This window comes from Megalopta genalis, unplaced genomic scaffold (genome assembly GCF_051020955.1).
Source record: "Megalopta genalis isolate 19385.01 unplaced genomic scaffold, iyMegGena1_principal scaffold0020, whole genome shotgun sequence".
Taxonomy (NCBI): Eukaryota; Metazoa; Arthropoda; class Insecta; order Hymenoptera; family Halictidae; genus Megalopta; species Megalopta genalis.
Genome location: NW_027476090.1, coordinates 3304567 through 3331666, shown reverse-complemented (window position 1 = coordinate 3331666; position 27100 = coordinate 3304567). Strand labels below are relative to the sequence as shown.

General features: G+C 39.7%; 4 protein-coding genes across 10 annotated transcripts in view; 3 read left to right on the top strand and 1 right to left on the bottom strand.

Annotated features, from left to right (window-relative positions):
* Positions 1 to 7429, top strand: part of Obsc (Obscurin) — a 44716-nt gene extending 37287 nt beyond the window's left edge. For all 6 annotated transcript variants that reach the window (XM_033482487.2, XM_033482486.2, XM_033482490.2 and 3 more), the window contains 9 exons: positions 35 to 954; positions 2144 to 2586; positions 2705 to 2843; positions 2923 to 3395; positions 3467 to 3700; positions 4682 to 4823; positions 4898 to 5401; positions 5458 to 6605; positions 6691 to 7429. In XM_033482487.2, the coding sequence (XP_033338378.2) occupies positions 35 to 954; positions 2144 to 2586; positions 2705 to 2843; positions 2923 to 3395; positions 3467 to 3700; positions 4682 to 4823; positions 4898 to 5401; positions 5458 to 6605; positions 6691 to 6937 (4250 nt within the window). In that variant the 3' untranslated portion in view covers positions 6938 to 7429. The remainder of the gene's footprint in view (positions 1 to 34; positions 955 to 2143; positions 2587 to 2704; positions 2844 to 2922; positions 3396 to 3466; positions 3701 to 4681; positions 4824 to 4897; positions 5402 to 5457; positions 6606 to 6690) is intronic.
* On the bottom strand, positions 7419 to 12971 carry LOC117227351 (NEDD8-conjugating enzyme UBE2F). Of its 2 annotated transcripts, none has more exons than XM_076527417.1 (5): positions 12373 to 12971; positions 8555 to 8679; positions 8268 to 8429; positions 8033 to 8194; positions 7419 to 7926 (listed from the first exon to the last, which is right to left on the bottom strand). In XM_076527417.1, exons 2-5 carry the CDS (start codon positions 8660 to 8662, stop codon positions 7810 to 7812), a joined length of 549 nt encoding a protein of 182 aa, XP_076383532.1. In that variant the 5' UTR covers positions 8663 to 8679; positions 12373 to 12971; the 3' UTR covers positions 7419 to 7809. The 2 variants fall into 2 exon arrangements, with proteins under 2 accessions (XP_076383532.1, XP_033338388.1); XM_033482497.2 differs by lacking the exon at positions 12373 to 12971 and adding an exon at positions 9000 to 9136 and having other exon boundaries at positions 8555 to 8667.
* Positions 9507 to 10946, top strand: LOC117227349 (uncharacterized). Its single transcript, XM_033482494.2, has one exon. It carries the CDS (start codon positions 9507 to 9509, stop codon positions 10785 to 10787), a length of 1281 nt encoding a protein of 426 aa, XP_033338385.2. The 3' UTR covers positions 10788 to 10946.
* Positions 12972 to 20217: 7246 nt separating the features above from the next.
* Rrp46 (exosome complex component Rrp46) lies at positions 20218 to 27047 on the top strand. The gene is made up of 7 exons (XM_033482442.2): positions 20218 to 20635; positions 20715 to 20779; positions 25723 to 26182; positions 26238 to 26351; positions 26429 to 26550; positions 26628 to 26771; positions 26844 to 27047. Exons 3-7 carry the CDS (start codon positions 26083 to 26085, stop codon positions 27024 to 27026), a joined length of 663 nt encoding a protein of 220 aa, XP_033338333.2. The 5' UTR covers positions 20218 to 20635; positions 20715 to 20779; positions 25723 to 26082; the 3' UTR covers positions 27027 to 27047.
* Positions 27048 to 27100: the final 53 nt, after the last annotated feature.

Below are 27100 nucleotides of genomic sequence, written 5' to 3'. Positions count from 1 at the left end.
TCGCGTTTGAACTTTTATGCAATCCCCTCTTCAGCGCTGGAACCACGTCCAAAGAAACCGCTGGCAGACCAGTACGCAGACTTCGACAACTACCGGAAATCCGGCGTCCCGCTGCCGCTTGCCGACCGTCCGATCATCAGCAGGATGATGGACCGTCACTTGACCTTGTCCTGGAAGCCGTCCATCCCCATAGGTCCCCGAATCCCGGTCACGTATCAGGTGGAGATGTGCGAGCTGCCAGACGGCGATTGGTTCACCGCGCGCTCAGGAATTCGCAGCTGCGTCTGCGACATCCGCAACCTGGAGCCCTTCAGGGACTACAAATTCCGAATCCGCGTGGAGAATAAATACGGGCTGAGCGACCCATCGCCGTTCGCTCAAACGTACCGCGCTAAACTGGAACCCGATCCCCCGAAATTCTTCCCTTACCTGCCGCCCGGCATCGATTTCCGCCCGGAAACCAGCCCTTACTTCCCAAAGGACTTCGACATCGAGAGACCACCGCACGATAACTACGCCCAAGCGCCCAGGTTCCTCCGACAGGAACACGACACCCAGTACGGCGTCAAGAATCACAACTGCAATCTGTTCTGGTTCGTCTACGGCTACCCCAAGCCGAAGATGTCCTACTACTTCAACGATCATCTGATAGAATCCGGTGGAAGATACGATCAAAGCTACACCAGAAACGGACAGGCCACCTTGTTCATCAACAGGATGCTCGAACGTGACGAAGGGATGTACGAAGCTGTGGCTACCAATGAGCACGGCGAGGCTAGGCAGAGAGTTCGGCTGCAGATCGCAGAATATCCATCCTTTATCCAGAGACCGGAAGAAGTGATCGTGATGGTCCGAAAAACCGGACAACTGATGGCCAAGGTCACCGGTGTACCCTACCCGGAGATCAAGTGGTACAAAGATTGGAAGCCGTTGACTTCCTCTTCGAGGATCAGGGTCAGTCACCGAAGTAATCTTAACACTTAGCCGACCGCACGCGCCACAGAAACCTGTACACTTACCACCGCGCATTTTTCTGAGGTGGCACGGACTGAAATTCGCTATTTGAAATCAAAAACTTCCGAAAATTATTTATGCGATCAATTATATCTTACGGTAACAATTTCGTTCAACGATTTCACGTATTGCTTATACAAAATTCGAATTTAAAAGTTTATAATAATTATTTTTTAATGGTTATTCAAAAAGTATAGGTAATAGAGTGAGAAAATTAAGGACAGTAAAGATGATGGATAAATAACGTAACTCAAATATGGAACAAAAAAGCGGTAATATATCGTGATGTTCAGGCATTGTGTTGATGCATGCAGTTCGACCGTATGCTTCGGTTCAACTCTAATATTATCTTCTGTCCAATCATCGATGCCATTGACGATAACATTTGATTCCGAGTCATCGGCGGAATCATCTTCCGATTCACTCGAAAGGATTCGTCGATTAGTCTGATATATGGGAACGATGGTGCTATTATTGTCGTCAACTTCACAATCACTTATCAGTAGATCAATGTCTTCAGAACAGTCTGATAGTGTGTCCATAAACAACTCATCGCTTGAATTGTCACTCATGTTCCTGGACATTTTTAGGGATATTTTTTCTATACTTCGTTTCACACCACTTGTTGAGAGTCACAGCAAGGAGCTTGGCTTCTACACGAATATTTGCAAGTTGAGCGGAGTCTTATATATTGGAAAAAGTCGCGAGAGTGGGGTGTAGGTAGCATTTCGATTTCTAATGGGTGTGGTGTTGGTGTGCATTTTATTATATGTTGTACTCTACAGAAATAAGAAGCTCTATAGAGAAAGAAGCGTTCCTCTCAGGTCAAAGTGGTAGATCTACCCGATCGATCGGCTGAGTGTTCTAATAAAATAATTTTATGGCTGATAGAGGCACCTTCGGAAATCCCGAACATAAAGAACCGTAATAATGGGAAATAAAAGACTTCAAAAATTAGTGCATGTTATTATAATTATGTTGTACTCTATAGAAATAAGAAGTTCTATAGAGAAAAAAGCGTTCCTCAGGTCAAAATGGTAAATCTACCCGATCGGTCGGCTAAGTGTTAATTCGTTGTGTAATAGATTCTTGGGTCTTCAATTGAAAAAAATTGGTTCTATTCTTCCAGATCGAATTCGCAGAACCGGACACTTCGATTCTGATCATCAGCGACACCATAGTGAAGGACGAGGGTCTCTATTCGATTAGCGCGGGGAACGTGGCAGGCTCGATATCCTGTTCCGTGATGCTGCACGTGGAAGAGAACGAGCACGAGTACGGCTTCAGGACGTACAAGAGGAAGAGCGACATCAGGACACGTCATGACAGACCGTACGATGATTATTACGACCTTGGCGATGAACTTGGCCGTGGCACCCAAGGTGTCACTTATCACGCCGTGGAGAGGTGCACCGGAAGAAACTACGCGGCCAAGGTTATGCACGGCCGAGGAGATCTCAAGCCGTACATGTACAACGAGATGGACATCATGAACAACCTGAATCATAGGAAACTGTTGCGGCTGCACGACGCTTACGAGACTGACCAGATGGTCACGTTGATCATAGAACTGTATCCTTCGCTAGAAATATTTTTATCGTTTTATCAGCTTCGCTCTTCGTTGTTATCGGTTTCTTCGCGTGGCTTCGTGCGATCGGTTGCAACGAAATGTTTCTTAACCAAATAATAGAGCTGCCGGTGGTGAACTCGTGGACACCATGACCAAGCAAGCATACTACACGGAGGCTGAGATCGCTGGTTACATCAGGCAACTGCTCTGGGGATTGGAGTACATGCACGACAACCACTATGCTCATCTCGGTCTCACGGTTTGTTTCCCTTGCAGTCAGTCTGTTAAATACGCGACCGACAATTTGGTCTATCCGAATGCCGAAAATCTGTTTGCAGCTCGGAGATCTGCTAATTTCGCATACGGGAGGCGACGATCTAAAGATCTGCGACTTCGGCCTGTCCAGAAGAATCTCTCAGAACAAGCTGATGACCTTGGCATACGGGATGCCCGAGTACGTGGCTCCCGAAGTGACGAACAACGAAGGAGTATCCTATGCAGCGGACATGTGGTCCGTTGGTATCATCACGTACATCCTCTTGTCCGGAATTTCGCCCTTCCGAGGCTTCAACGACAAGGAGACTCTGCTGAAGATCAGAGACGGGAAATGGGAGTTCGACGACCGCTGGCAGTATATTTCCGAAGATGCGAGAGATTTCATTCGTCTGTTGCTAATGTATAATTGCGAAAGGAGGATGGACGTCAAGGCTGCCCTTGCTCATTCTTGGATCACTGGTTACGCTGACAGGCCTCCTACCGATTTGTACAAGATACCATCCGAGAACTTGAAGAACTACTACAAGCTGTATCGGTAAACTTCACAGCATAAATAAACATTCGCATCCAACGGGTCGTTGCTCAAACGAGGTGTAATTATTTCAGCGATTGGTACAACAACGCATCCTGCCGCACTTGGTACCGCAGACGCAAACTGGAAACTGCTTTCGAGCATCCGTCCAAGATGGTTTATCCGCCTGGTCATAAATACACACCTGAGCCCAGCGACGACAGAATATACAGCCCATCGAAGAAACCATCCGCAAAACCTTGGGACGCTCAGATACCCTCGAGGGAGCCAATCGACACTGAGATTGGAGTCATCAAAAGTGAAAGCCAGTGAGTAATAGATTAACCCTTAGCGGACGACGACTTTTTCGGCAGAGTCAGGTAGCAGGACCAGGCGATTTTTGCAAATATGTCGAGTGTCTTATATGTGCCCATAATTATGAAAGTGGTCTAAGTCATATATTTCTTGTTTCGAGATATTCAATGAATCGCATTTGAATAAATTAAAAAATATTTTTACATTATGCGACATTTTAATTTATAATTTTATTAGACTTGATTAATGGAAATTTATTATAGATATGAAATTTTGTGTGAATTTCATAGGAAAATGTTGTTTTTAAAGCTTGAATTGACTTAGACCATTTTCAAAATTAACTAAATGTCCTATAATTGAGTTAAAGTAATAAAAAATTGTGATTTTTATTTGAGCCGTTTATTTTGAAAGTGGTGTAAGTCCAATGTCATCGAAAGAAATTGTAAGTGGCGTTGCGTGGGATATTTAGACAATACAAAAGTGTATTGTGCAAGTAACAATTACATTCAGTTTCCCGTTTAGACGAATTTCGTCAGAGTTGGTCTTCGAACTTGAAGATCTATCTCGTGGTTGACGAAAATCTCCTCTCAATTTGTTGATCAAAATTTTGCGAAAGTTCAAACGTGTAACTGGCTGTTCGTTTCTCTGCCTTTCTACATGTTTGTAGAGAATGTACGAATCGATTGAACGAATTTCCAGTCTCCGGAAAAATAATTTGCGCCACCACTTCAGGGACTTTCTCATAAAACAGTACGTTGGATAATGTTCGAGCTAACGAAATTTAACATAAACATCGACTGTCGCCTCTCGCTCGCCATTCGTCCTGCCGCGCGAAATGCCGTGGCGAACGAGAGTCGCCTCTCGTCCGCAAAGGGTTCAAAGATAACCCAGTCTTCGAAAGCTCGTATTCGCTGCAAGTTAAACCTTGCATTGTAATAATAATATATATATATATAGTAATAATAATAATAATCTATACTTACTTGACTTTGCAGCTATCAGAACGGACCGGATACCTATCTTCTTCAGCTTCGGGACACTGACTTCCCCGTACGTTTGCGCGAGTACATGAAGGTCGCTTGCAACCGCAGTCCAGGATTCTCCCGTACCATCGCCGAAGAGAACTTCGACTGGAGGGTAATTGCTAGCTCCTGATTCAAGTCGAAGGCTTTATCCGAAAATTCTCGATTCGCTCTTTCTTCTCAATTCAGGCACCAATTATACGGGAACGTCGTCGTTTCACGGACGTAATGGACGAAGAGATCGACGACGAGAGGCGTGCCAGGATCAGCAGATACGGAGCTCCCGATAACTTTACGCTGAGGCGTTTGAAACGCGAATTGGGAACGCGATTGGACAGCTACGCTGAAGCTGAAGCGATGCTGGAGTCCAAGAAGGAAGGACATCTTCCGTTCTTCCGCGAGAAACCGCAGATCAGACCGATCGAAGAAGGAAAGCCTGCTCAGCTAGTCTGCTTAGCCGTGGGAAGTCCTAAGCCATTGATTCAGTGGTTCAAGAACGATATAATGATCCAAGAGACCAGCAGGATAAAGGTCACCGAGGATCAGGACGGACGGTCTATACTCAGCTTCAATCCGACGAAGGAACACGATGTGGGTAGCTACAAGGTTGTAGCCAGGAACACGTTGGGACAGACCGTCGTTCGGTGCAGACTGGTAGAGGCTGCCGTTCCTTCGGGTCCCGACTCTCCCGAGGTAACAGTCACGATTAATAAATCTCACGACACTTTCCTAACAAATTGGCTTTTCAGGTTTCTGACCTGTCGGACTCGGAGATCCTTCTACGATGGAAACAGCCCAAGTACGACGGCAATTCTCCGGTCCTGTGTTACAATCTCCAAATTAGGGAAGGCGACGGTATCGAGTGGATAGACCTTGCCTCGAACATCGATCACGAATTCTTCCTGGTAAGGAACCTGAAGCCGGACTACAGCTACAACTTCCGTTTGGCGGCTCGCAACCGCATCGGCTGGAGCGAGAAAGGAATACCTTCGAAACTGCTCAAGACCAGGCCGACAGGATGCCCGAAGGTTCAGATAACGCGGGCAATGAGGCATCTTCAAGAGTTAACGGAAGCTGGACAAGTGATCATCCCCGAGGAGGATAAACCACACATGGATTACTCGATCGAGGAACATCCGATCGAATGGTCGACCGAGACGAATCTGACCAGCAAGTATAGCTTCATATCGGAGATAGCTAGAGGCCAGTTCTCCGCCGTGGTGAAAGGCTTCGATAAGTCCACGGACCAAGTGATAGTAGCCAAGATCTTGGAACTGAATTCGGACACCGAGAAACAGGTGAACAGAGAGTTCGAAGCTCTCCGTTCCTTGAGACACGAAAGGATAGCGATGCTCGAAGCGGCGTACAAGTCACCGGGAGCTCCAGTCGCGGTGTTCATCCTGGAGAAGCTGCAGGGTGCAGATATACTCACGTATTTCTCGAGCAGACACGACTATACAGAGAACTGCGTGGCGACAGCCATTTCGCAGATCCTGGATGGCCTGCAATACCTCCACTGGCGAGGATACAGTCATCTGGATATACAACCCGACAATGTAGTCATGTCCACTGTTCGATCACTTCAGATAAAACTAGTCGACACAGGTTCGGCCAGATTCGTCAGTAAATTGGGCACTTCGGTGCCTAAGCTCGGCCACCCTGAGTACAGAGCACCCGAGGTCTATAACGAGGAACCGGCACACCCTCAGACAGACATCTGGATGGTCGGTGTCCTGATGTACGTCCTTCTATCCGGTACTTCACCGTTCCGCGGCAAGGATCCTGATGAGACCAGACAGAATATCCTGTTCGTTAGGTACAGATTTGAACATCTGTACAAGGAGCTTAGTCAGGAGGCCACGAGGTTCCTTATGTTGGTCTTTAAACGGGCACCCAAGTACGTAGATATGATTGTTTGAAATATTTTTGGACAAATTTATCGATGCACCGTTTTATAAATGTATTTTGTATTTGTTCTCCAGTAAAAGACCACTGGTGGAGGAGTGCCACGAACACAGATGGCTTCAGCTGTCCGACTTCATGATCAAGAAACGCGAGAGGGCTGTGTTCTTGGGCAACAGACTCAAAGAATACAGTGAGGAGTACCACGAAGAGAAGTCAAAGGTGGCATCCGACAGTCAAACGTTGGCAAGCGAGAGCCTATTAGGCTCGACGCAGAAACTGATCAGATCGACTAGCATACAGGAAGAACTGCTTACCACGTTCTAACGAATAAGATACGATTAAGCCACGACTTTTCCAATTTTCTTTACCTAACGTGACCGTAAAACTTCACGCACATATCTAGTCAGACTTGTGGAGGGCAAGGAAACAGTTACCGAGGGGGGATGATGAAACACAAGAGCTTTTTTCTCCTCCTTGTTCTCATTCTTTTCTTTTTTTGTTATTATTTATTTGTTACAACTTTTAATTATTTTAACAGATACGAACGTCCATCGGTAACGTGAAAGATTCACGAACAGGATGGCGAAAGGAATGATCGGTATATTTGAATGTAACGTAAGGCACACCAGGTTTTAACGAGTCAAGGTACAAAAAACCGGAACCGTTTGAAATTGTACAAAAATGATAATTATATTCTAATAAAATCGCCAATAAATACTAAGTAATAAAGACAGAGGAGATGTACATTTAAGCAAACACAAATATTGTCCCATGGTGTTCACGAATAACGCAATTAAAAAATGTCTTATTATTAAATATGGAATTTATTTACAAATTATCTTCCATCGTTACAATGCTCTATAAAGAGAATAAGCATAATGTACAAATGACACACTTTTCTCTCCTCGTTCCTTGTACCAATAATTACAAGTATAAATTGTATCGTGGCCGCAATGAAATATCAGAACAATCAAAAGCCGCGTACAGTTAATGAAACGAAAGTACAACGAATACAATCTTTCTCGATGACGAAGACTAGCAACAAAAAATTGAATATGAATTTAATCAGTATCATTTAGAAAAACGGGAAGGAACGCAAAAAAAACTGTCAATCAAATTATAATTGTCTGTCAATGTTAGATATCAACTCCATAATTGTAAAATTACATCATTAGGACATTATTGTCTGATTCGAATCATCTTTTTGCATACTGCATAACGTAATCTTTCACCTTACTCCGAAATGATTCCTTATCTTTTATAAAAAGGTCGGCTGCGTCTCTATTCAAAGGATCGTCGAAATTTAAAAGATCCTGAAAAAGAAAACGATAAGTTATTTTTGAGATACAGCATTAAAAATCAATGAAACTTGTATAACTGAAAATTTCTGGATTTATAATGTCATGCTTTTGGACTCACAGTGAAAAGGGAATTTAAGCCCCATACAACATCCTGAAGCTTACGTGTTGGTGCCCATCCCATTCCATCTATACTACTTTGTCTTAATATTGAAAGACATACATCGCCGTCTTCGCTTATATTAGGGTGCCACAGTTTTGTTAAGCAATTGACTTTTGGAGGCTGTAAAGGCAGTTTGTTAGTAACTACTTTGTTGTAAGTGATTATGTTATAGATATTAGTGATGTGTATTTACAGCCATGTTATAGTCTTCGGGTATATAAATCTGGAAGTAAAATCGACCTCCCAACCAGTACCCTTCGTCAGGAACAATTAAAAGAGTGAACTCGTGGAGACAGTGCGGATCATTAAAAGTAACTTGACATGTACTAGGTAAAGTTTGTTCCATTTCTTGAACCTAAATGGATAAAAAGAATAAAAGTGTTAACTAAGCCATTATATGATAGTCAGTCACAATTATTTTCAAGTGATTAATGTAATTCAGAATTCTATCTATTATGTTATACACTATATATACTATACCTCTTTTATGAGTAATTTGTCGCGGACAGAAATGCGTTTGTTATAATCTTTATTTTTGGAGTTCGCTAAGTCACCATCCTTTTTTAATTTTCCTCTAAGGGTAATCATGTTTTCTGCAATTAGATCTGTAAATATATAACACAGGCAATCGTAAAATACTACGAACGTAATTAAAATTGAATAATATAGCAATTTACGTAAATAAAAGCAAATTTCGTCAAACATGCAACAACATATAATTCTTGTCAAATAATAATTTTCGAGTACAATAGAAGAAGATAAACCGTTTTATTATGATCGAATAAGGAAAGTTATTATACGACATTGTAAAAATTACAGTATTGAATACGCTTTATCTGTTGACAAATATCATTTATGATGTCCAAGTACACAGTTTAAGGTTAGGTCATCACATATATGTACTCGAAATTTTTGGAAACTGTACCTTACACGAAAATTAATATTGTAGCACCGCGTAAAATGTTACTGAATGCGGTTTCTTCACTGATCACGCATTTCGTTAAGTTGTGTATAATATTCTCCAACCTCCAGCCATTTAAAAGGAAACGGTAAATATTTAAGTGCACCGAAAGTCTGCCTCTCTTAGTGCAGATGGCAACACTGATTAAAAACTGAAAGAATATTATTTTGTATTATAAAAGCCAACGTGCTGGTTGATTCTCGAAGGTTTATAAGATAAGTTCCTGTAAACAACGTAGTAGTGTATCGACTTACATTTGGAATTTATTCAAGAAAAGTATGTCAGTGAGAAATATATTCAAACGTTACACGATCATGAAAATTCGAATAACAACTTATAAGAGAAATCATTGAAAATGACTTTTAACCGTTATTTCACAAAAAGGACAAATATTTTCTATGAGTTTTTGTAATTTTAAGAATTACGTTTTGATAAAATTGCATTTATAAGTTTTTGTACGAACTTTATTCTATGAAAATGCTAGAAAAACATTACAACTACCATTTTTATGCAAATGCATGCCATGTTTGTAAACAGTACGGTGAAAGAGTTTCTTTGAAAAGATGTGGTAACTGTAAAATGATTGCTTATTGCTGCAGAGAACATCAAAGAAAACATTGGCCACAGCACAAAGATTTATGTAATGTTATATGTAATGTTTTGAATGGTAATCAGATGTCTAACTTTGTAAATAGCGAAGAGGATGTTGATGCAGAAGTATGGGCTGAAATGAAGATGAACTTTATGTTATTAGTAGCACTGAAGCTTCCTAGAAGATTAAAATTTTATGAGGAACAGATGTTTAAATTCTTTAGATCTTGCACAGTGTGTCACAAACGAAACGCAAAAGAACTTGTGGATTGTTTACATTGTCCTGCGACCAGTTCCTGTGAAAAGCATAAAAACAGTGCAATGCACCTAAGTGTCTGTAATAAATTAAAATTATGTTTCAAATTAGATATGGCTTCAGTAATGCATGAAAATATAATACCTGAATTAAATTTACCATATAACATAAAATGTGCAGATATACCAGAATATATGGAGGATTGTATAAAACATTATGTAAATAAAAGAAGATCTTTACACTTGTTAATGGAAGAAGAAGAAACAACGATTGATTCGGAATATCTGACAAGACCATTGACATTTTTTTATGCAATGAAGAAGTTAAAAATTTTCTCATGGGAAAAGAATATAACTATTCATATAATTGGAGCTAATATGGTAGAAGTTAGTTGTATATATTTTTGGGAAATTTTATTGCATTGGTTACCAGAGTCGACAGAAGCTAAGATCGTATTAATAGGGCCTGAATTATGTTCAGACTCTACATCGATAAATCTTTGTGGTAATTGCCGATTGAACAAGAAACAACTTTCAATTCAAATGCACAATGTATTTTATAAACATTATGTAAATAGTACTTCATACGTGAAACCAAATTTTATTATTGGATACAATGCAGGCTTTAGTGAATATGAAAACTTTAAGCTTGGAAATGATACATGGGCACAATCTTTACAAACAGTTGCTGAACAGAACTGTCCACTTATTTTAACATCTTACACAATGTCAGAAGCAAGGAAAGAGCAAACAAGGCTTGAGGTAGTCTTAAATCGTAACTTAAAGTGTTCATTTTTAGGACAGAATCCATATTCTGGTCTAAGACCATACAGAGATTTTGAGACTGAGGGAGTATTTTATCAGAATCAATATATAATTATTTACAAAACTTTGAGATTACAATAGTCATTACACATGCTAACAACTTTCTAACATTATATTTGTAACAAGTATAATAGTTTATGTTTGTAAATGGAACTATTGTTTCTCTAGATTTGATACTCAATTTTATGTACTACAATATTTATGTAATTTTTACAGTTTAATAAATAATAGAAAAAAATATTAGCAAGTGTTACTTAGTATGCGTATATATTATGTAATTATATGTTCTCTTATAACTTCAATGTGTACCTGAATTTGGTTTTAATTTCAAAACTATTTGAATACAGTAGAATAATGATTATCTGATGTATGTACTCGAAACCAAAATAGTTTGATTAAGATATGGCAATTGAACATCTAAAAGAATATTTTGAGAGCATCGAAATATGCAAGACATTCTCCTGTATTTCTATTTCGTAAAAACAGTTTATTTGATGTTAAAAATGATAAGATCAGATCATTCTTGCCATAAGGTACAATATAAATTTCATTGTGGCAAAATTATGAATCTTCGTTCAGTCTGTACAGCGCCAATTAACTTCGTGGAAAAATGCTTATGGGGCTAGACATCCTAGCGAGGAGCTAACGGTAGAGGGCACAGTTACTGACATAGTGAGACGAAATCGTGGGTTTACGGGTTGACACTTAACTTTCTTAAATCAGCACCCTTTTCGATATTTATTGGTATCATTCGAAGTGCGCGAATGTTAGACTTCGTGAGAGAGGACGCTATCCCCCGTACCCTCCACGGACGCTCCCGTGAATCGGAAGCCCCTGAGCAATCTTAACCCTTTCACTCCGGCGGTTCGGTCCGCCGTAGTGCCATACTTGAACGAGACCCTCCCGCCAAAAGTGTACATATTACGCATGGGCAGTGTATTTTGGAAGAAAACGGATTTTTCTTTAAAACAATCTACTCATAATTTCTACTTAAAAGATATAAACTTATTTAATGGGTACAAAGAGTCTCATTAACAGTTAAAGATAGTGAAAGAATAATATACAGGGTTCCCCGGAAAGAATCATCCGATTTCAAAAATTTATATTTTAAAAAATCACACACAGAAAATTATAATTCAAACACGAATATAACGGGAAAATGTGCGAGTTTTACTTTTTATTATTTTTTTCTCATGTACCAAACCGTTGGATTGGTCGCAGTTCATCCGATAATATGGTTCTACACAGTTAGCCTCCGAGATCACCCGACCTAACCCCATGCGATTTGTGAAGGATCTTGTCTTTGTACCACCTTTACCTACAAGTGTAAATGAACTGAAAAAAACGCATTTGTGATGCTGTACAAACAATTACCAGAGATACATTACACCGTGTTTGGCAAGAACTTTCATATCGCAATGATATCATACGTGTAACGAAAGGAAGTCATATTGAACACTCGTAAACAAAAACTCACACATTTTCCCGTTATATTCGCGTTTGAATTATAATTTTCTGTGTGTAATTTTTTAAAATATAAATTTTTGAAATCGGATGATTCTTTCCGGGGAACCCTGTATAGTATACAGTGATGCATAATATGCAATAATAACATAAAACAAAATGTACAATATACAGTAATAAAATAAAACATAATAACGTGTACCATAAACAGAGCTCTCAGTCTCCTGACTCTTCTTGAAATTTCCACGTAAGGCCCCAGTGTGTCCATTGCTGTCCAGTATGTCCAATGGTGTCACGGATTCTGCTCGAAATCTGCTTCAAGTAGCGGAGAGGAGACCTCATAAATGGGATTAGACGATTCCAATGGATTGCCAAACCGTGGTCCGCGGATCGATGTATGGTTCAACTTTCAACCGCGACCGAAGTCGCGGTGTTTTTCGATCGGCAATTTTTAAAGCAGGAATAAGGTAGAAATTTGAAACATAAAAATTGTTGTACTTTAATTATGTACATAATAAGGAAACATATTATAAATATGATTACGTTTGTTAACGCTAGATCTACCAACGGTGATCAAATCGAGTACGGCTGACGCGAGGCGGCCCAGCCAACCAGAGCACGAAGCCCTGTTCCGCTCATTGGCTCGATCACCTCGCGCCAGCTGAGCTCGCTTCTCATTGGTCACTGTTTTTCGATAACAACTCGTTAACGGTGTCTCGGAGAAAATTTTTGTAAAGGAAAAAGTTGCTTCAAATGGCCCGAGGAACCCGCCACTTTCGGATTGCGAGACATTTTTGGGACACCCTGTATATACAGACAGAATATACAGTATCAGACTCTGTACAGTACATATCAGACTCTGCCGTCCAGAGAAATAGCCTCGCGCAGAATTCAGCCGTGATCTACATTTCCAAGCAGCAAATGCATCCTCCAGTGGGTAAGTTTACTATTAATCATATTCTTCACAATTCTTAAATAAACACATCCCTCATGTTCTTTGACGCGATTTATTATTGAATTAGCTTTGCGAATCGTTCGTTGAATTCTGTTTGGATACGGAATTATTGGTACAAAAATATTTTTTGCGTGGTTCTGACGGGATTTCTTATCGTTAATCTTCATTGTAATTCGCTCAATTAATAATTAAAATAGTTCGGTCACGGTTAACCTACTTACTAATTGGCTCCGAAAAATTAGTAAATATTCTTCAGACGTTCTAAAGTAAAGGTGAACAGCGGTTATCTTAAAAATATCACTGTTACGTAGTAAAAAGAATCCGGAAATTTCACGCTTCGTAACTTGTTCGATATTTTGAACGCCGCCCGAATGTGTCGCGACCTTCTGCTAAAGTCACGTGCTGCGGGCTCTCGAACTTCGCGTCCTCGCCTCTCATTGGTCTCTGTTTTTCGTTAATAACTCGTAAACAAAGCTGCAGATTGCATTTTTGCAAAGGAAAAAGTTACTTCAAATGACCTCAGCTACCCCTCATTTTCGGCTGTTAAAATAATTGTGGAACACCCTGTATAACTACCAAAAAGGAAATTCAAAATTAGAATAGACCGTCAACCCCTTAAATGGCTACATAACGTTAAAGACCCGTCATCAAGACTTATCAGGTGGAGATTTAGATTTAGAAGAGTACGATTACAGCAGATGCGCTATCGCGAATACACGTAATGCTAGGAGAAATGGCAGGAGACCAACTAAACGACTTAGCTAACGAATTGATAAACGCACCGAACGAAACGATACCAACAAGGACTCAGATTACCGACGCTACGAATAACAGTGATACTGAAACTGCGGGAAGTGAAGAAATGACAGACGATTCGACTTCAATATCAGAATATGACGACTACTTGTTATACCAAGACACGCCGGAAACTGCCAATCGAAAAGAATTTTTCCAAATTTTCTCAATACCAAAAAACAAAAGACGAGCACTCTCGACACTAAGTACTATCCTCGGTAAACATAATAAAGTAGGACTAGAAACATCAAACTTTAGCGACAAGGAAATGTTTAGGAAAATAATAAAGTACACAGCCACCCCCAAAATCCGAATAAGATGTACATATTTGCCCCAGAACCAGTCATTGAGATAACACCAAAAATAAAATTAACCGTTCTAAAAAAAAACCACAATGGGAATAGAGCTCAACATTTCGGAGAGATAAAGTATTATTGAGAAAAACTTTTTATAATGTAAGATTTTATAATGTATTTATTGTCAAAAGGAAAAATTGAACAGACTCAGACATCGGGAACAAGCGTATGTCTCCGAAACATCCAAATTCCCAAACGACAAAATTGCAATGGACATCTTTGGACATCATTGGTTGAGAATTGATGTTACACCCACCATATAGCCCTGATCTCGCGCCATCGGATTGCCACTTATTTCGATCCCTGGACAACTCCCTTCGTGGTAAAACTTTGAATGACGATGACGCTGTAAAATCTCACTTAACTCAGTTTTTGGCCGAAAAGGATCAGACTTTCTACGAGCGTGGAATTTTCAAGTTGTCATAGAGATGGCAAAAGGTTATCGAACAAAATGGAAAATACATTACAGATTAAACTTCGTTCCAAGTAAAAAAAATTTTTTATTTCATTGAACAAATCGACATTTACTTAGTTGCCAACCCAATATTTCAGATCTTTCAATTTGAAATGTTGCTCGTTCGACGGTCCGATTTCGACTCTTCGATTGCCACTGTCCGACAAAATCAAACTTTTTTTTCTGGGTTCCTATAGCCACCATGAAATTCTTGTAGAGCTTCACTCCCTGAACAAGAATCTGAAAACCGAATTGCTCCATCACCCTCAGTTTTGAATAGATCGAGAAAATGTTCGTCGGCAACATGCTAAGTGGGTGCCCCATTGGATCCTTCCATCAGACCGTTTCTTCTTCAGAAATGTCCACAGAATCCGATCCTGGGTAGAGTTTTCGTGCCGAACAAAAAACTTTTCGTAAAAATACAAAAATATTGCGCAGAAACTGCTCACGTCGACGCTTTTTTAAACTTTGACATCAATTTATTGCTATTTAGGACCAGAAACAATTAATAAATTGCATGCCACTATATTCGGGAAACTCTTCTCTACCTTTTAACACCAATTAGAACTTTCTACCGTTTCTACTTTTCATGCAATACCTCATTTTTGTCGAAAATTTTGGGTTTTTACAAAAGTTCGTTTATTTAAAAAACTGAGGGTATTGAAGCAATTCGGATTCTTGTTCAGGGAGTGAAGCTCTACAAGAATTTCATAGTGGCTATAGGAACTCAAAAATCGTGTCGGACAGTGTTGTCTGTTGGTAACACTCGTCCGTGGCAACCCCTATCTTCTATTATTTTTTAAGAAGTTGTTCACATCAGGGCAGTTTCACATTACAGCGACTTGATCTGGACAAGTCGCCGTAACACTATGACGAACGGCAAAGAATTCAAGGTACATGGCAATCGATTAAAACCCTATAAATCTTAATCTTATTTCAGATAATACAAAACGGGATTATATTGGGAATACTAATCACCTTAGGACATAATTTTACTTTAACCTCTTTAAATAATAGTAATTATTTAATAGTAATTACTAAATAATAGTAAGAAGACTTGTAAGACATTTATTTTTGTATCATAAGGAAATTAACATAATCATAGGAATAGATATCAAATCATATATAGAATTAGATAAAACCATTGTAAATTCCTGTAACACTGTTAGGACATATTATGCGGTGAAGCGAAATGTGTATAAAGTTTAGGAATCAAAAGCATACTATCCAGACTTAACATTTTGTGGACTAAAATTATTCATTTGAAATATTTATTACACATGCGAACCAAGGAGGATTACTCAACTTTGTAAGCAGTATCTCTAAGACACTATTCGCGGTACCCTAGACAAAGACGACTTATCTTTGATCCATCACAACATAAATAAACTATTCGACCAACAGAACACAATAAACCACATAATACAAAACCAGACTATAATTATAAAAGCAATACTTAACACTATGCCGTTCGCGGATCTTAGATATGATTCTTTTGTTTGACGCCGGCATAATAGCTTGGAAATTGTAGATTTTAAACAAAAATTTCAAAGATGGCGGTAATATAAATTCCTAAAATTAAGATATGTCATCCAAGAACTTTCGTACTTAATTCTTAGTTAAATAAGCACAATGCTATAGTTAGTTTGCTGCCTTTTAACAGCCAAGAAGTATAGTTCAAATGTTGTTTCAGTTTTTCAAAATGGCACCAAAGTGGTACCACCGGCATACAACAGATAGTTTTTGCATGACACCAGCGTGGTGCCACCGGACGGCATAGTGTTAATTACGAAATACAGAATTCGCAAAACCAGCTCAAAACACAAGTGGAGAACATAGGTCAATTATATTTGACCTATGACCAAGCAATCATATTTGAAAGAATAGAATAAATAGATACACATTGAACACAGCCATTCTTATAGGACAGAAAGGAATAACACCCCGACATTTTGACAAACAAAGTATTCTTGGATGGATATGTGAATTTACTAAAAGAAAACAGATTAAAATCGACTATAGAACCTATAGAGAAAAACGTTAGACTAATTTTAGACATTAGCAAAATCTCAATCAATGTACAGTTGTAAAATGTTAAGCAGTGAAATGTTTTATCACATAAAAATATCCCTGCTGGAAGACATAGAATGGAAAATTAGATGATTGTATCCAATTCTGAAAATCAACGGCAAGAAAGTATTTACAGCACCAACAATTGAATGTGATATTATGCTGCCAACGCAATACGATTATATACCAGTGGTTTCCACATATTTAATCCGGAAATGTAAATTAAATGGACCAATACCTATTTGTAAACAAACAATGCCTAACTTAGCTGTATCACACACCTCCAATTGGGAAAGTGAGATATTAAAAAGAACCAGTAGCAAGAATATTTGTAACACAGCGTTATTTAAAATTAAGGAAATCACTTATATACCATTAGAACAAGTAGGAAATTATATTATAATATCTGAGAGTGAAATAGAACTTAACATGTCATGTAACAACCAAACAATAGTTAAACTCAGCACTCCGACATTATTACAAACAGAAGACGATTGTACAATAATTACCACGAACACTTTAATGAAATTAGGCGGAAAGTAAGAAAACACTTATATATGCAACAAAAAACTTAAACCGTTAGACTTCAACTTTTCTACAGAACAAATAGACATGATGACGGACCACATACGATACAAACGCCACTCACACTCAGAATATAAAACCAATCTAGAAGACACGATACAAAACCTACATGCAACAGAAAGCTCTCGAAGTATTAAAAATTGGAAAGAGAAATTTATGTCGATACTACAAATAATGGGATATGTTTCACTAGGAACCATCATATTATACGGACTCGCTAAATTATTTCGATATAACGGAAACACATTGTTAATTTTCTGTAAAAATTGTTGTAATAATAATTCCCACGCAAATATCGACCACGCCATTGAAGGGAGAACACACAGAGATCTCGCTCAGCTGTATCCAGGAAACCGACCTACAACCATTTGGCACCATACCACTTCGAAGGAAGCGAGTTCGTTTCGGAGTAACGAAAATCTAAGGAGGGGAAATATCACGATTATCCACTCGGCACTTGACACACGAGTCGGTGTGCGGTATTAGTGTTACGATCGTTGAATTGAATGAATGAATTGTTCGCAGTTTCGAACCTGCCTGCTTACACCGGTTGCGGTTCGGGAAATTGAAGGGAATCAAGAAATAAATGGTTTTACCACCCATCCAAGACTCTATTGTACTGGTTTATTAAAACAAAAACAAAATTAACTTTAATTGTCGAAGTTATTAAATGTTTAGTAAATTTATATTAAAATATTCGGGATCCTAATCAGGGTTGTGTTGATTTTCATTTTCAAACAGTATCCCGATATCGTCGTCGTTGGCCCGTTCTTTAGTCGACACTGGGTCGTAAACCTCTACAGACGGGAAAGAGTCCGGGATCGGATTAGGCTTCAGAGACTCTTCAGCCAGTTCCCTTTCGATGTCACGTAGCCGTTGTTCAAATTTACCGTAGAATTCCTTTTTCAATGCACGGACCCTTCGATAATATCTCGTTTTACGACCCCCTCGACGCTTTTTACATGTCTGCTTTTTCGAACCTTCCATCTAAATTTCGAAAAGATTATTTTTAGATTTTTGACAGCGGTCGTAGTGTGCGTTTGGTTGGGAAAAGGAGAGGAGAGACGTTTCGTCCGGGGCCCGCTAGAGGACTCATTAGTAAGGCTATCCTAGCGGGCCCTTGCCTTAGACGTGGGGATAGGACGAAGTCTCTGTATATATAGGGATCGAGGCGGATCGGTTACTAGCGGGAAGAGGAGCCCTCTGCTGGCAGGTCTGGAAGTAGCCGCCACAGATTTATTCAATATATATATATATATTGATTCTTATTATCCACCTCTCAGTATTATTTACCTTAAGCGTCACTTGGACGCAGCTAGGTTAGCACGTATAAGCGTCACTTGGACGCAGCTAGGTTGGCACGTATAAGCGTCACTTGGACGCAGATAGGTTAGCACGTATAAGCGTCACTTGGACGCAGATAGGTTAGCACGTATAAGCGTCATTTGGACGCAGCTAGGTTAGCGCGTATAAGCGTCACTTGGACGCAGCTAGGTTGGCACGTATAAGCGTCACTTGGACGCAGGATAAGTGCCTCGTATAAGCGTCACTTGGACGCAGATAGGTTAGCACGTATAAGCGTCACTTGGACGCAGATAGGTTAGCACGTATAAGCGTCACTTGGACGCAGATAGGTTAGCACGTATAAGCGTCATTTGGACGCAGCTAGGTTAGCGCGTATAAGCGTCACTTGGACGCAGCTAGGTTGGCACGTATAAGCGTCACTTGGACGCAGGATAAGTGCCTCGTATAAGCGTCATTTGGACGCAGCTAGGTTAGCACGTATAAGCGTCACTTGGACGCAGATAGGTTAGCACGTATAAGCGTCACTTGGACGCAGATAGGTTAGCACGTATAAGCGTCATTTGGACGCAGCTAGGTTAGCGCGTATAAGCGTCACTTGGACGCAGCTAGGTTGGCACGTATAAGCGTCACTTGGACGCAGGATAAGTGCCTCGTATAAGCGTCATTTGAACGCAGCTAGGTTGGCACGTATAAGCGTCACTTGGACGCAGGATAAGTGCCACGTATAAGCGTCATTTGGACGCAGCTAGGTTGGCATGTATAAGCGTCACTTGGACGCAGCTAGGTTGGCACGTATAAGCGTCACTCGGACGCAGGATAAGTGCCTCGTATAAGCGTCATTTGGACGCAGCTAGGTTAGCACGTATAAGCGTCACTTGGACGCAGATAGGTTAGCACGTATAAGCGTCACTTGGACGCAGATAGGTTAGCACGTATAAGCGTCACTTGGACGCAGATAGGTTAGCACGTATAAGCGTCACTTGGACGCAGATAGGTTAGCACGTATAAGCGTCACTTGGACGCAGATAGGTTAGCACGTATAAGCGTCACTTGGACGCAGATAGGTTAGTACGTATAAGCGTCACTTGGACGCAGATAGGTTAGCACGTATAAGCGTCATTTGGACGCAGCTAGGTTAGCACGTATAAGCGTCACTTGGACGCAGCTAGGTTGGCACGTATAAGCGTCACTTGGACGCAGGATAAGTGCCAGTACTGAGAGGTAAATAATAAGAATCACACTTGATTGATTGATATTTAGTAAAATTGAGAAACGTCCGAATACAGCTTGAACTAATTTCCAAAAACCAATTCAATTTATTAATAATATAAAGTCGGCGTTAGAACAATAAACCATGCACTGAGTTTTACAATATTTATATAAGTTACCTTAATGTATATTATTCGACGTTGATAATTAATTTTAAGATTTTGTGTGGAAATGTAACGAACTCTTTGACTTCTGCTTGATAGACTGACTACTGCGGTCCTCTCGCCAGTGTTTTTATAGAGCGCAGTCAGTGGTCAAACAGGTGGGGGCACTCGTGCGACTGAGTGGGGGCACTTCGCGGTCTGTCTTCGCTGCATTCCATTCCTATCTGCACCCGCTGGCGCGCAGGTGCTTATCGCAGTCACGTCTGCTTCGTGAGACCGAGTCTTCGGTGACTCATCTCGCTGCATACCTTTCGTATCTGTATCCGCTGGCGCGCTGCTGGTGCTTATTGCAGTCACGTTTGCTTCGCGTTTTCCACCAGTGTATTGCTATCACCACAGCGCGCGAAACTGAATGGTATGGGGATACTTGTTAGCGGGGATGGCTACGTTTGCTGGGCCATCGCGTCAGTTAAATCTTAGGTTTTTGGGTAGTTGAAAGTGAAAAGGGACCGCTAGAGGACTCATCGGTAAGGCTATCCTAGCGGGCCCTTGCCTTAGACGTTGGGATATCGGTAGGAAGGGCGAAATCTATATATAATTAGCTAAGACCAGTCGCGAGTGCAATCACAGTTCGTTTATTTTTACTTTCAGTTTCTGTTTCTACGGGTGCTTGTTCGATTGTGTTTTTATTCGACGAGCTGTGATTCTCGTTCGTGGTGAGTTTATAATTTTTTGTGTCTTTTGTTGTCTTTTGTGAACATTTGATTCGTATTTCGTGATTGATCATTTTCGGATTTTAAAGTTGAAAGGCCGAGCGCTCAAATGGTGTCAAATTGCAAATGGTGCTTTAGTCGCGCGGGACGTGACAATAGATCAGCTTACGAAGACCGCCCGAATGTTACGATAAACAATTAGTATAAGATCCACGAAATGACGAACTCAGGCAGTCTAATAAAAAGTTTTATACAGGCATTGCTACGGCACGTCTTCAGTCTTAATTGTGCGTGAGTTTTTTTGCGATAATTTCATCGACTGATTACACTGTCCGACACGGATTTTTGAGTTCCTATAGCCACTATGAAATTCTTGTAGAGCTTCACTCCCTGAACAAGAATCCGAAAACCGAATTGCTCCATCACTCTCAGTTTTTTAAATAAACGAACTTTTGTAAAAACCCAAAATTTTCGACATAAATGAGGTATTGCATGAAAAGTAGAAACGGTAGAAAGTTCTAATTGGTGTTAAAAGATAGAGGAAAGTTTTCCGAATATAGTTGCATGCAATTTATTAATTGTTTTTGGTCCTAAATAGCAATAAATTGATGTCAAAGCTTAAAAAAGTGTCGACGTGAGCAGTTTCTGCGCAATATTTTTGTATTTTTACGAAAAGTTTTTTGTTCGGCACGAAAACTCTACTCAGGATCGGATTCTGTAGACATTTCTGAAGAAGAAACGGCCCGGTAAAAGTGTCGGAACGATATATATTTCGAGTAGATCGAGAAAATGTTCGACGGCAACATGTACACGACGTTTTGCCGCCATGAATTTCGCTGCTCGCTTCTCTCTGTCCGACAGGGCCGAAGCTACGCGTAATCAACACCGATGGAGGGATCCAATGGGGCACCCACTTTTCGTAAGTAATATTTGAATTCTTTTTAGTACTTCAATGTTCTGTTTTTTTTTACATATTTCTGTGAATAATAATCACCAAACTGTGATATATTTCACACAAAAAATCACACCAGAGTATTTGGAGTTGGTAACGAAAGTATTCTAACACTAGTATAATTTTGACTTCTACGCCATATAATTAAATAAATATTTAAATATATATTTAACGATGTTTCAAGAAGTTTAACGTTTTGAAAATGATTATTTATTGATGATCGCGTATTATCGTTATAATTTAAATGATAACTGTATACATGATATACTTGTAATTCGAACAAACTCAGTATAAAATTAATATTTTTTGTTCATTATTTTTCTTTTATTATTTCTCTATTTTTGATTTATGATTCACAGTTTGGTAATTATCATTCATAAAAATATGTAAAAGAAGACAGCACATTGAAGTACTAAAAAAGATGGCACACCCCACACGCTAAGTGGGTGCCCCATTGGATCCCTCCATCGGTGTTGATTACGCGTAGCTTCGGCCCTGTCGGACAGAGAGAAGCGAGCAGCGAAGCTCGTGGCGGCAAAACGTCGTGTACATGTTGCCGTCGAACATTTTCTCGATCTACTCGAAATGTATATCGTTCCGACACTTTTACCGGGCCGTTTCTTCTTCAGAAATGTCTACAGAATCTGATCCTGGATAGAGTTTTCGTGCCGAACAAAAAACTTTTCGTAAAAATACAAAAATATTGCGCAGAAACTGCTCACGTCGACACTTTTTTAGACTTTGACATTAATTTATTGCTATTTAGGACCAATAACAATTAATAAATTGCATGCAACTATATTCGGAAAACTCTCCTCTATCTTTTAACACCAATTAGAACTTTCTACCGTTTCTACTTTTCATGCAATACCTCATTTATGTCGAAAATTTTGGGTTTTTACAAAAGTTCGTTTATTTAAAAAACTGAGGGTGATGGAGCAATTCGGTTTTCAGATTCTTGTTCAGGGAGTGAAGCTCTACAAGAATTTCATAGTGGCTATAGGAACCCAGAAAAAAAGTTTGATTTTGCCGGACAGTGTTATCGATCATTAAAAGCGAAATAATAGCGAGAATCTCTTATGAGAGGTCTCGACTTCCTTCTAATCACGGCATACGCGTGACACGAGCACCGATGGATTGTATGATTTCGCAGGTCTTATCGAAGTCGTTAACCTCGCGCTTCCACACTAATAACGGTTTGGCTAATACCAGTATGATACCGATACCTCATTTGTTCATTACTTCGAACGCGGCTCGAGTCCGTCCCGACCTTCTGTCACGGACTGCTGCGGACTCTCTCTCTCGCACCGTCACCTCTCATTGGCCAGTGTTTTTCGTTAATAACTCGTAAACAAAGCCGCAGATTGCATTTTCGCAAAGGAAAAAGTTTCTTCAAATGACCTCAGCTACCCCTCATTTTCGGCTGTTAAAATAATTGTGGAACACCCTGTATAGCGGTACTGGAACCCTAGAAATAGAAATAGAGATAGACATAGAAATTGAAGTTCAAGCTGAAGCTGTAACTGTAGCTGTAACTGTAGCTGTAGTTAAAGTTGAAATTGAAATTGGGATTAAAATTGAAATTAAAAATAACCTTGATACATCGCAACAAAAACAAACAATTTTTATCAGCCTAAATAGAAAATTCAAAATGTTCAAGTTAGAGAGCACGTACCAGTTACAATTATTATTGAATTTCATTAACATTCATTCGATCGATCTGTTTCGTCTATTTATTCGGGCATTATACAATTATTCGAATCATAAGGAGGATATGTGTTAACTGTGTAACGTACGAAGAATCTTCCCACGTATTTTTTATATTCCTTCCTGAAGGCATACGCCAGGCTGGCCACACGCCACTGGCATACGCCACACAGCCAGCCGGAGGTGGATTTGTATATCGTGAGTCGAGTACCTCCGAGGGGGTACGACGACGAACGTTCTGGAACCGGACCATGTAGCATTCGTCGAGACGCAAACGTTAGCGAGATTGAGTTAAATTCTCTTTCGAACAAATCTTCGAGGTAACAACCTAGAATCAGAAGGCCCCGCCGGTTCAGTGAGAAAAACTGAGGGCGCGTTTAGAGTCCGCAAACACACACTCACACCTGTTAAACTCAACGCGCAATAAATTAGTTTCTACCAGTTCTCTTTGGTTTCTACTTCAATCATTACCATCTCCTGCTTCGAACCAGTAGTAGGTAAGAACCCACCAAGGTATACCTTAACCGCTCGAGGTATATCCTTATTTCTTTTTAACAAAGTTACGAGGCACCCAAACACCAATTTCTCCAAACACCTTATCCTAACCCCTTCGAAGGTAGCCTTCTTCTTTAGGTGCCGTGTCTGTATTCAGACGTTGGTCATCATCATATTTACGATTTCCTGGAATCTTTCTCTATCGGCCACTACGCGAAACAGCTCCTCTACTGTGCAGTCACACCACTGCCTGATATTGCGCAGCCATGAAAGTTTCTTTCGGCCTATCCATCTTTTTCCTTCCACTTTTCCTTGTATTATAAGGCGAAGTAGATGGTATTTAGGTCCTCTAACTATGTGACCGAAGTATTCTGTCTTCCTCCTCTTTATTATATTTAGGAGTAGTCGGTCTGTATTCATCATCCTAAGAACGTCCTTGTTAGAAGTGTGCGAGACCCACGATATCTTCAGGATCCTGCGGTAGCACCACATTTCAAATGCTTCCAGTTTGTTCAGCATTGTGGTTTTTAATGCCCATGTCTCGCAGCCGTATTATAGGATGGACCACACATAGCATTTCAGGACCCTCTGACGAGTATGCATTGAAAGGTTTCTGTTACTTAGGACTGGTCTCCATTTCGCAAATGCCTTACGTGATATTTCAATTCTGGTCATCTCTTCATCAGAATCTCCAACCAGCTGCCAAGATATTTCAAATGGTGCACACATTCTATCCTTTCACCATCCAGCCAAAGCTGACATTGACCTACATTTACCTTGCCGGCTATCATCCACTTTGTTTTTGCCACCCGTGTCGAAATAAACATCGGCTGGTCTACGCACCTCATCCTAACCTAAAAGGTAGCCACCTGTGTCGAAATAAACATCGGCTGGTCTACGCACCTCATCCAAAGAATTCCAATTGCATGCAACCTCCGGCCACCCAAACTGCCTGGCCCTCGGCTCGTAACAACTGTTTTTGTCTTTACGTCTTCGTTTATACGAAGACACTGAAAACCAGCTCAATTGGCATACAGTAATCGAAATAATTTTCTTCATGGAATAAACATGCGTCTAATATTCAGTTTCTCAATGTGTATGCTATAAAATAAGGGAAAGAAGTATCTAGACCAGCAATAAAAGGATTAACGATACCTGGATACTCTTTTTGTCCAAGCTAGACCTTTCCAACCTCAGGCCCCTGGCGGGCTCAGCCTGGCGCCGGGCGGTTTGCAACCTCCTGTGTTCCACATGCTCCTCTATTTAATAATAACGGAGCCTGAAATTTATGCAAGCAGGAAATTTTGTCCTTATTCACTCCAGGAGTGAAAGAAATCTTTTTGTCGGTAAATTGTTTCAATCTTCAATCATTCTTAACTCTAATTTTCTAAGCCTCTGAGTTTGAAAACTGTTGTAGGTAATTACTAAATTAAATGTGCAGTCTTTCTAAAAGAATATGAATACAAGTTTCAATTTTATTTTTCAAATTTTTAAAAGTAAAAATCATAAAATTGCAAAATTATTCGTTGCTTTCAAAAATCCTTCTCGTAGAGTAGAGCATTGATCGCTACCCGTCACAGTTAACAAGTACTGGGATGGCTGCATTAACAAAATTTTGTAGATTCATAAACTAGAAAGTATTACCTAAAATGTAGCTTACGGGTTTTCGAAAATTTTGATAATTGTAGAAATGGTTGCCGTTGTGCAAAATGTTCGTAAATACGCTGGACTGTGCAGTCGAGAATTCTACAGGGCGAAAGATACAAATTGAATATCGCGCCACGTGTTTCAGATGGAACATCAGGCATACGGATTACCGAAAAGAGTGAAATAGCAAGTACGATAAAGTGAGATGACCTAGGTTTTCCATCCGTGTGGACACTCACGCATATAGCCCGCTGGTTTCGTTCTTTCTCTCTCGATCATCTCCTGTTCTCCTTCTAAAGTAACTGCGCGGATCTGGATGCGTATTAAAATGGTGAGGATAAAAATGCTTATGTACTATGGTGAAGCAGAATTGCTTACTATGGTGAGGCATGTCTGTACCTTGTCTTTGCTCGTGCATGCTCTGTTGCATAGCACCATAACCTCTCAACTTCCATTTCCCGCCAAGCATTTTAGTGTAACTTCTATTGTAAATTTATGACCAAAAATGACTGAAGAAGCAAACAGTAATGAATTCATGTTGAGGCCAATGAGTTGTGAATTGAATCAACTATCTATGCCTGATGGATCGGCAATGTTGATGCAAGGTAATTTAGTATTAACATTTGCAATTACTTTCTGTAAATAACATTTGCATTTTAGGGGATACAGCAGTTATTGCTGGAATTTATGGACCTGCAGAGTCCAAAGCACAAAAGATGTTGTACGATAAAGCATCTGTGGAGGTGTCATATGCTCCTATCAAGGGTGCAGCTAGTATGTGTAATAAAGTTAATCACTGCAACATATCAATGTTTCAATAATATACCAATTATATTTTTCAACTGTTTAAGAGGTTGATGACAGAGTAACAGAAATGTACATAAAAGAGACATGCGAAGCTGCAATTATTACAACATTTCATCCAGCAACGTCCATATGTGTAAATGTTCAAGAACTAGATGATTCTGGTGGGGTATGGCATATTTCAACATATTTTGGAAAAGTAAACTGTTACAATTTTGTAATAGCAGATATACATACATTTTTTAGTTATTAAGTTGTATACTGAATGCAACTTGTTTAGCGCTTATTAATGCTGGAATTCCAATGAAATTTACTATTGGAGCAGTAAGTTGTATGATAGAGGAAGGCACTGCAAATATTATTTTGGATCCTGACAATAATCAATTACAGGTATGATTATACAGATCTATATATACATAGTTATAAATAACATTGTTTGAATATATTGTAACTTGTTTGCAGAATGCTAGGGTTCAATTTACCTTTGGATTTGATAGCATGAATAAAGATGTTGTATGCTGTCATACTGAAGGCCGTTTTACACAATCCGAGTTTTTTGAAGCAATGGACAAGTGTAAACAGGCTAGTCAATATGTATTTGATTTTTACAGAAACCTTGTAAAAAAGTATGCAAAAGCAATATAACATTTCTATATTTTTCTGAAACGTGAGTTTTAGTTGCCCCTATCAATTTCATAGAAAATTACATCATGATGTGA

Excerpts from the sequence above, each read along its gene's own strand:
- Rrp46 (XM_033482442.2), top strand. The coding sequence starts at position 26,083 with ATGACTGAAGAAGCAAACAGTAATGAATTCATGTTGAGGCCAATGAGT. Across the intron at positions 26,352-26,428 it reads TCCTATCAAGGGTGCAGCTA|AGGTTGATGACAGAGTAACA; the intron begins GTATGTGTAATA and ends CAACTGTTTAAG. Across the intron at positions 26,772-26,843 it reads CTGACAATAATCAATTACAG|AATGCTAGGGTTCAATTTAC; the intron begins GTATGATTATAC and ends ACTTGTTTGCAG.
- LOC117227351 (XM_076527417.1), bottom strand. The coding sequence starts at position 8,662 with ATGATTACCCTTAGAGGAAAATTAAAAAAGGATGGTGACTTAGCGAAC. Across the intron at positions 8,430-8,554 it reads ACAAATTACTCATAAAAGAG|GTTCAAGAAATGGAACAAAC; the intron begins GTATAGTATATA and ends TTATCCATTTAG. Across the intron at positions 7,927-8,032 it reads GCTTAAATTCCCTTTTCACT|GATCTTTTAAATTTCGACGA; the intron begins GTGAGTCCAAAA and ends TTTCTTTTTCAG.
- LOC117227349 (XM_033482494.2), top strand. The coding sequence starts at position 9,507 with ATGAAAATGCTAGAAAAACATTACAACTACCATTTTTATGCAAATGCA.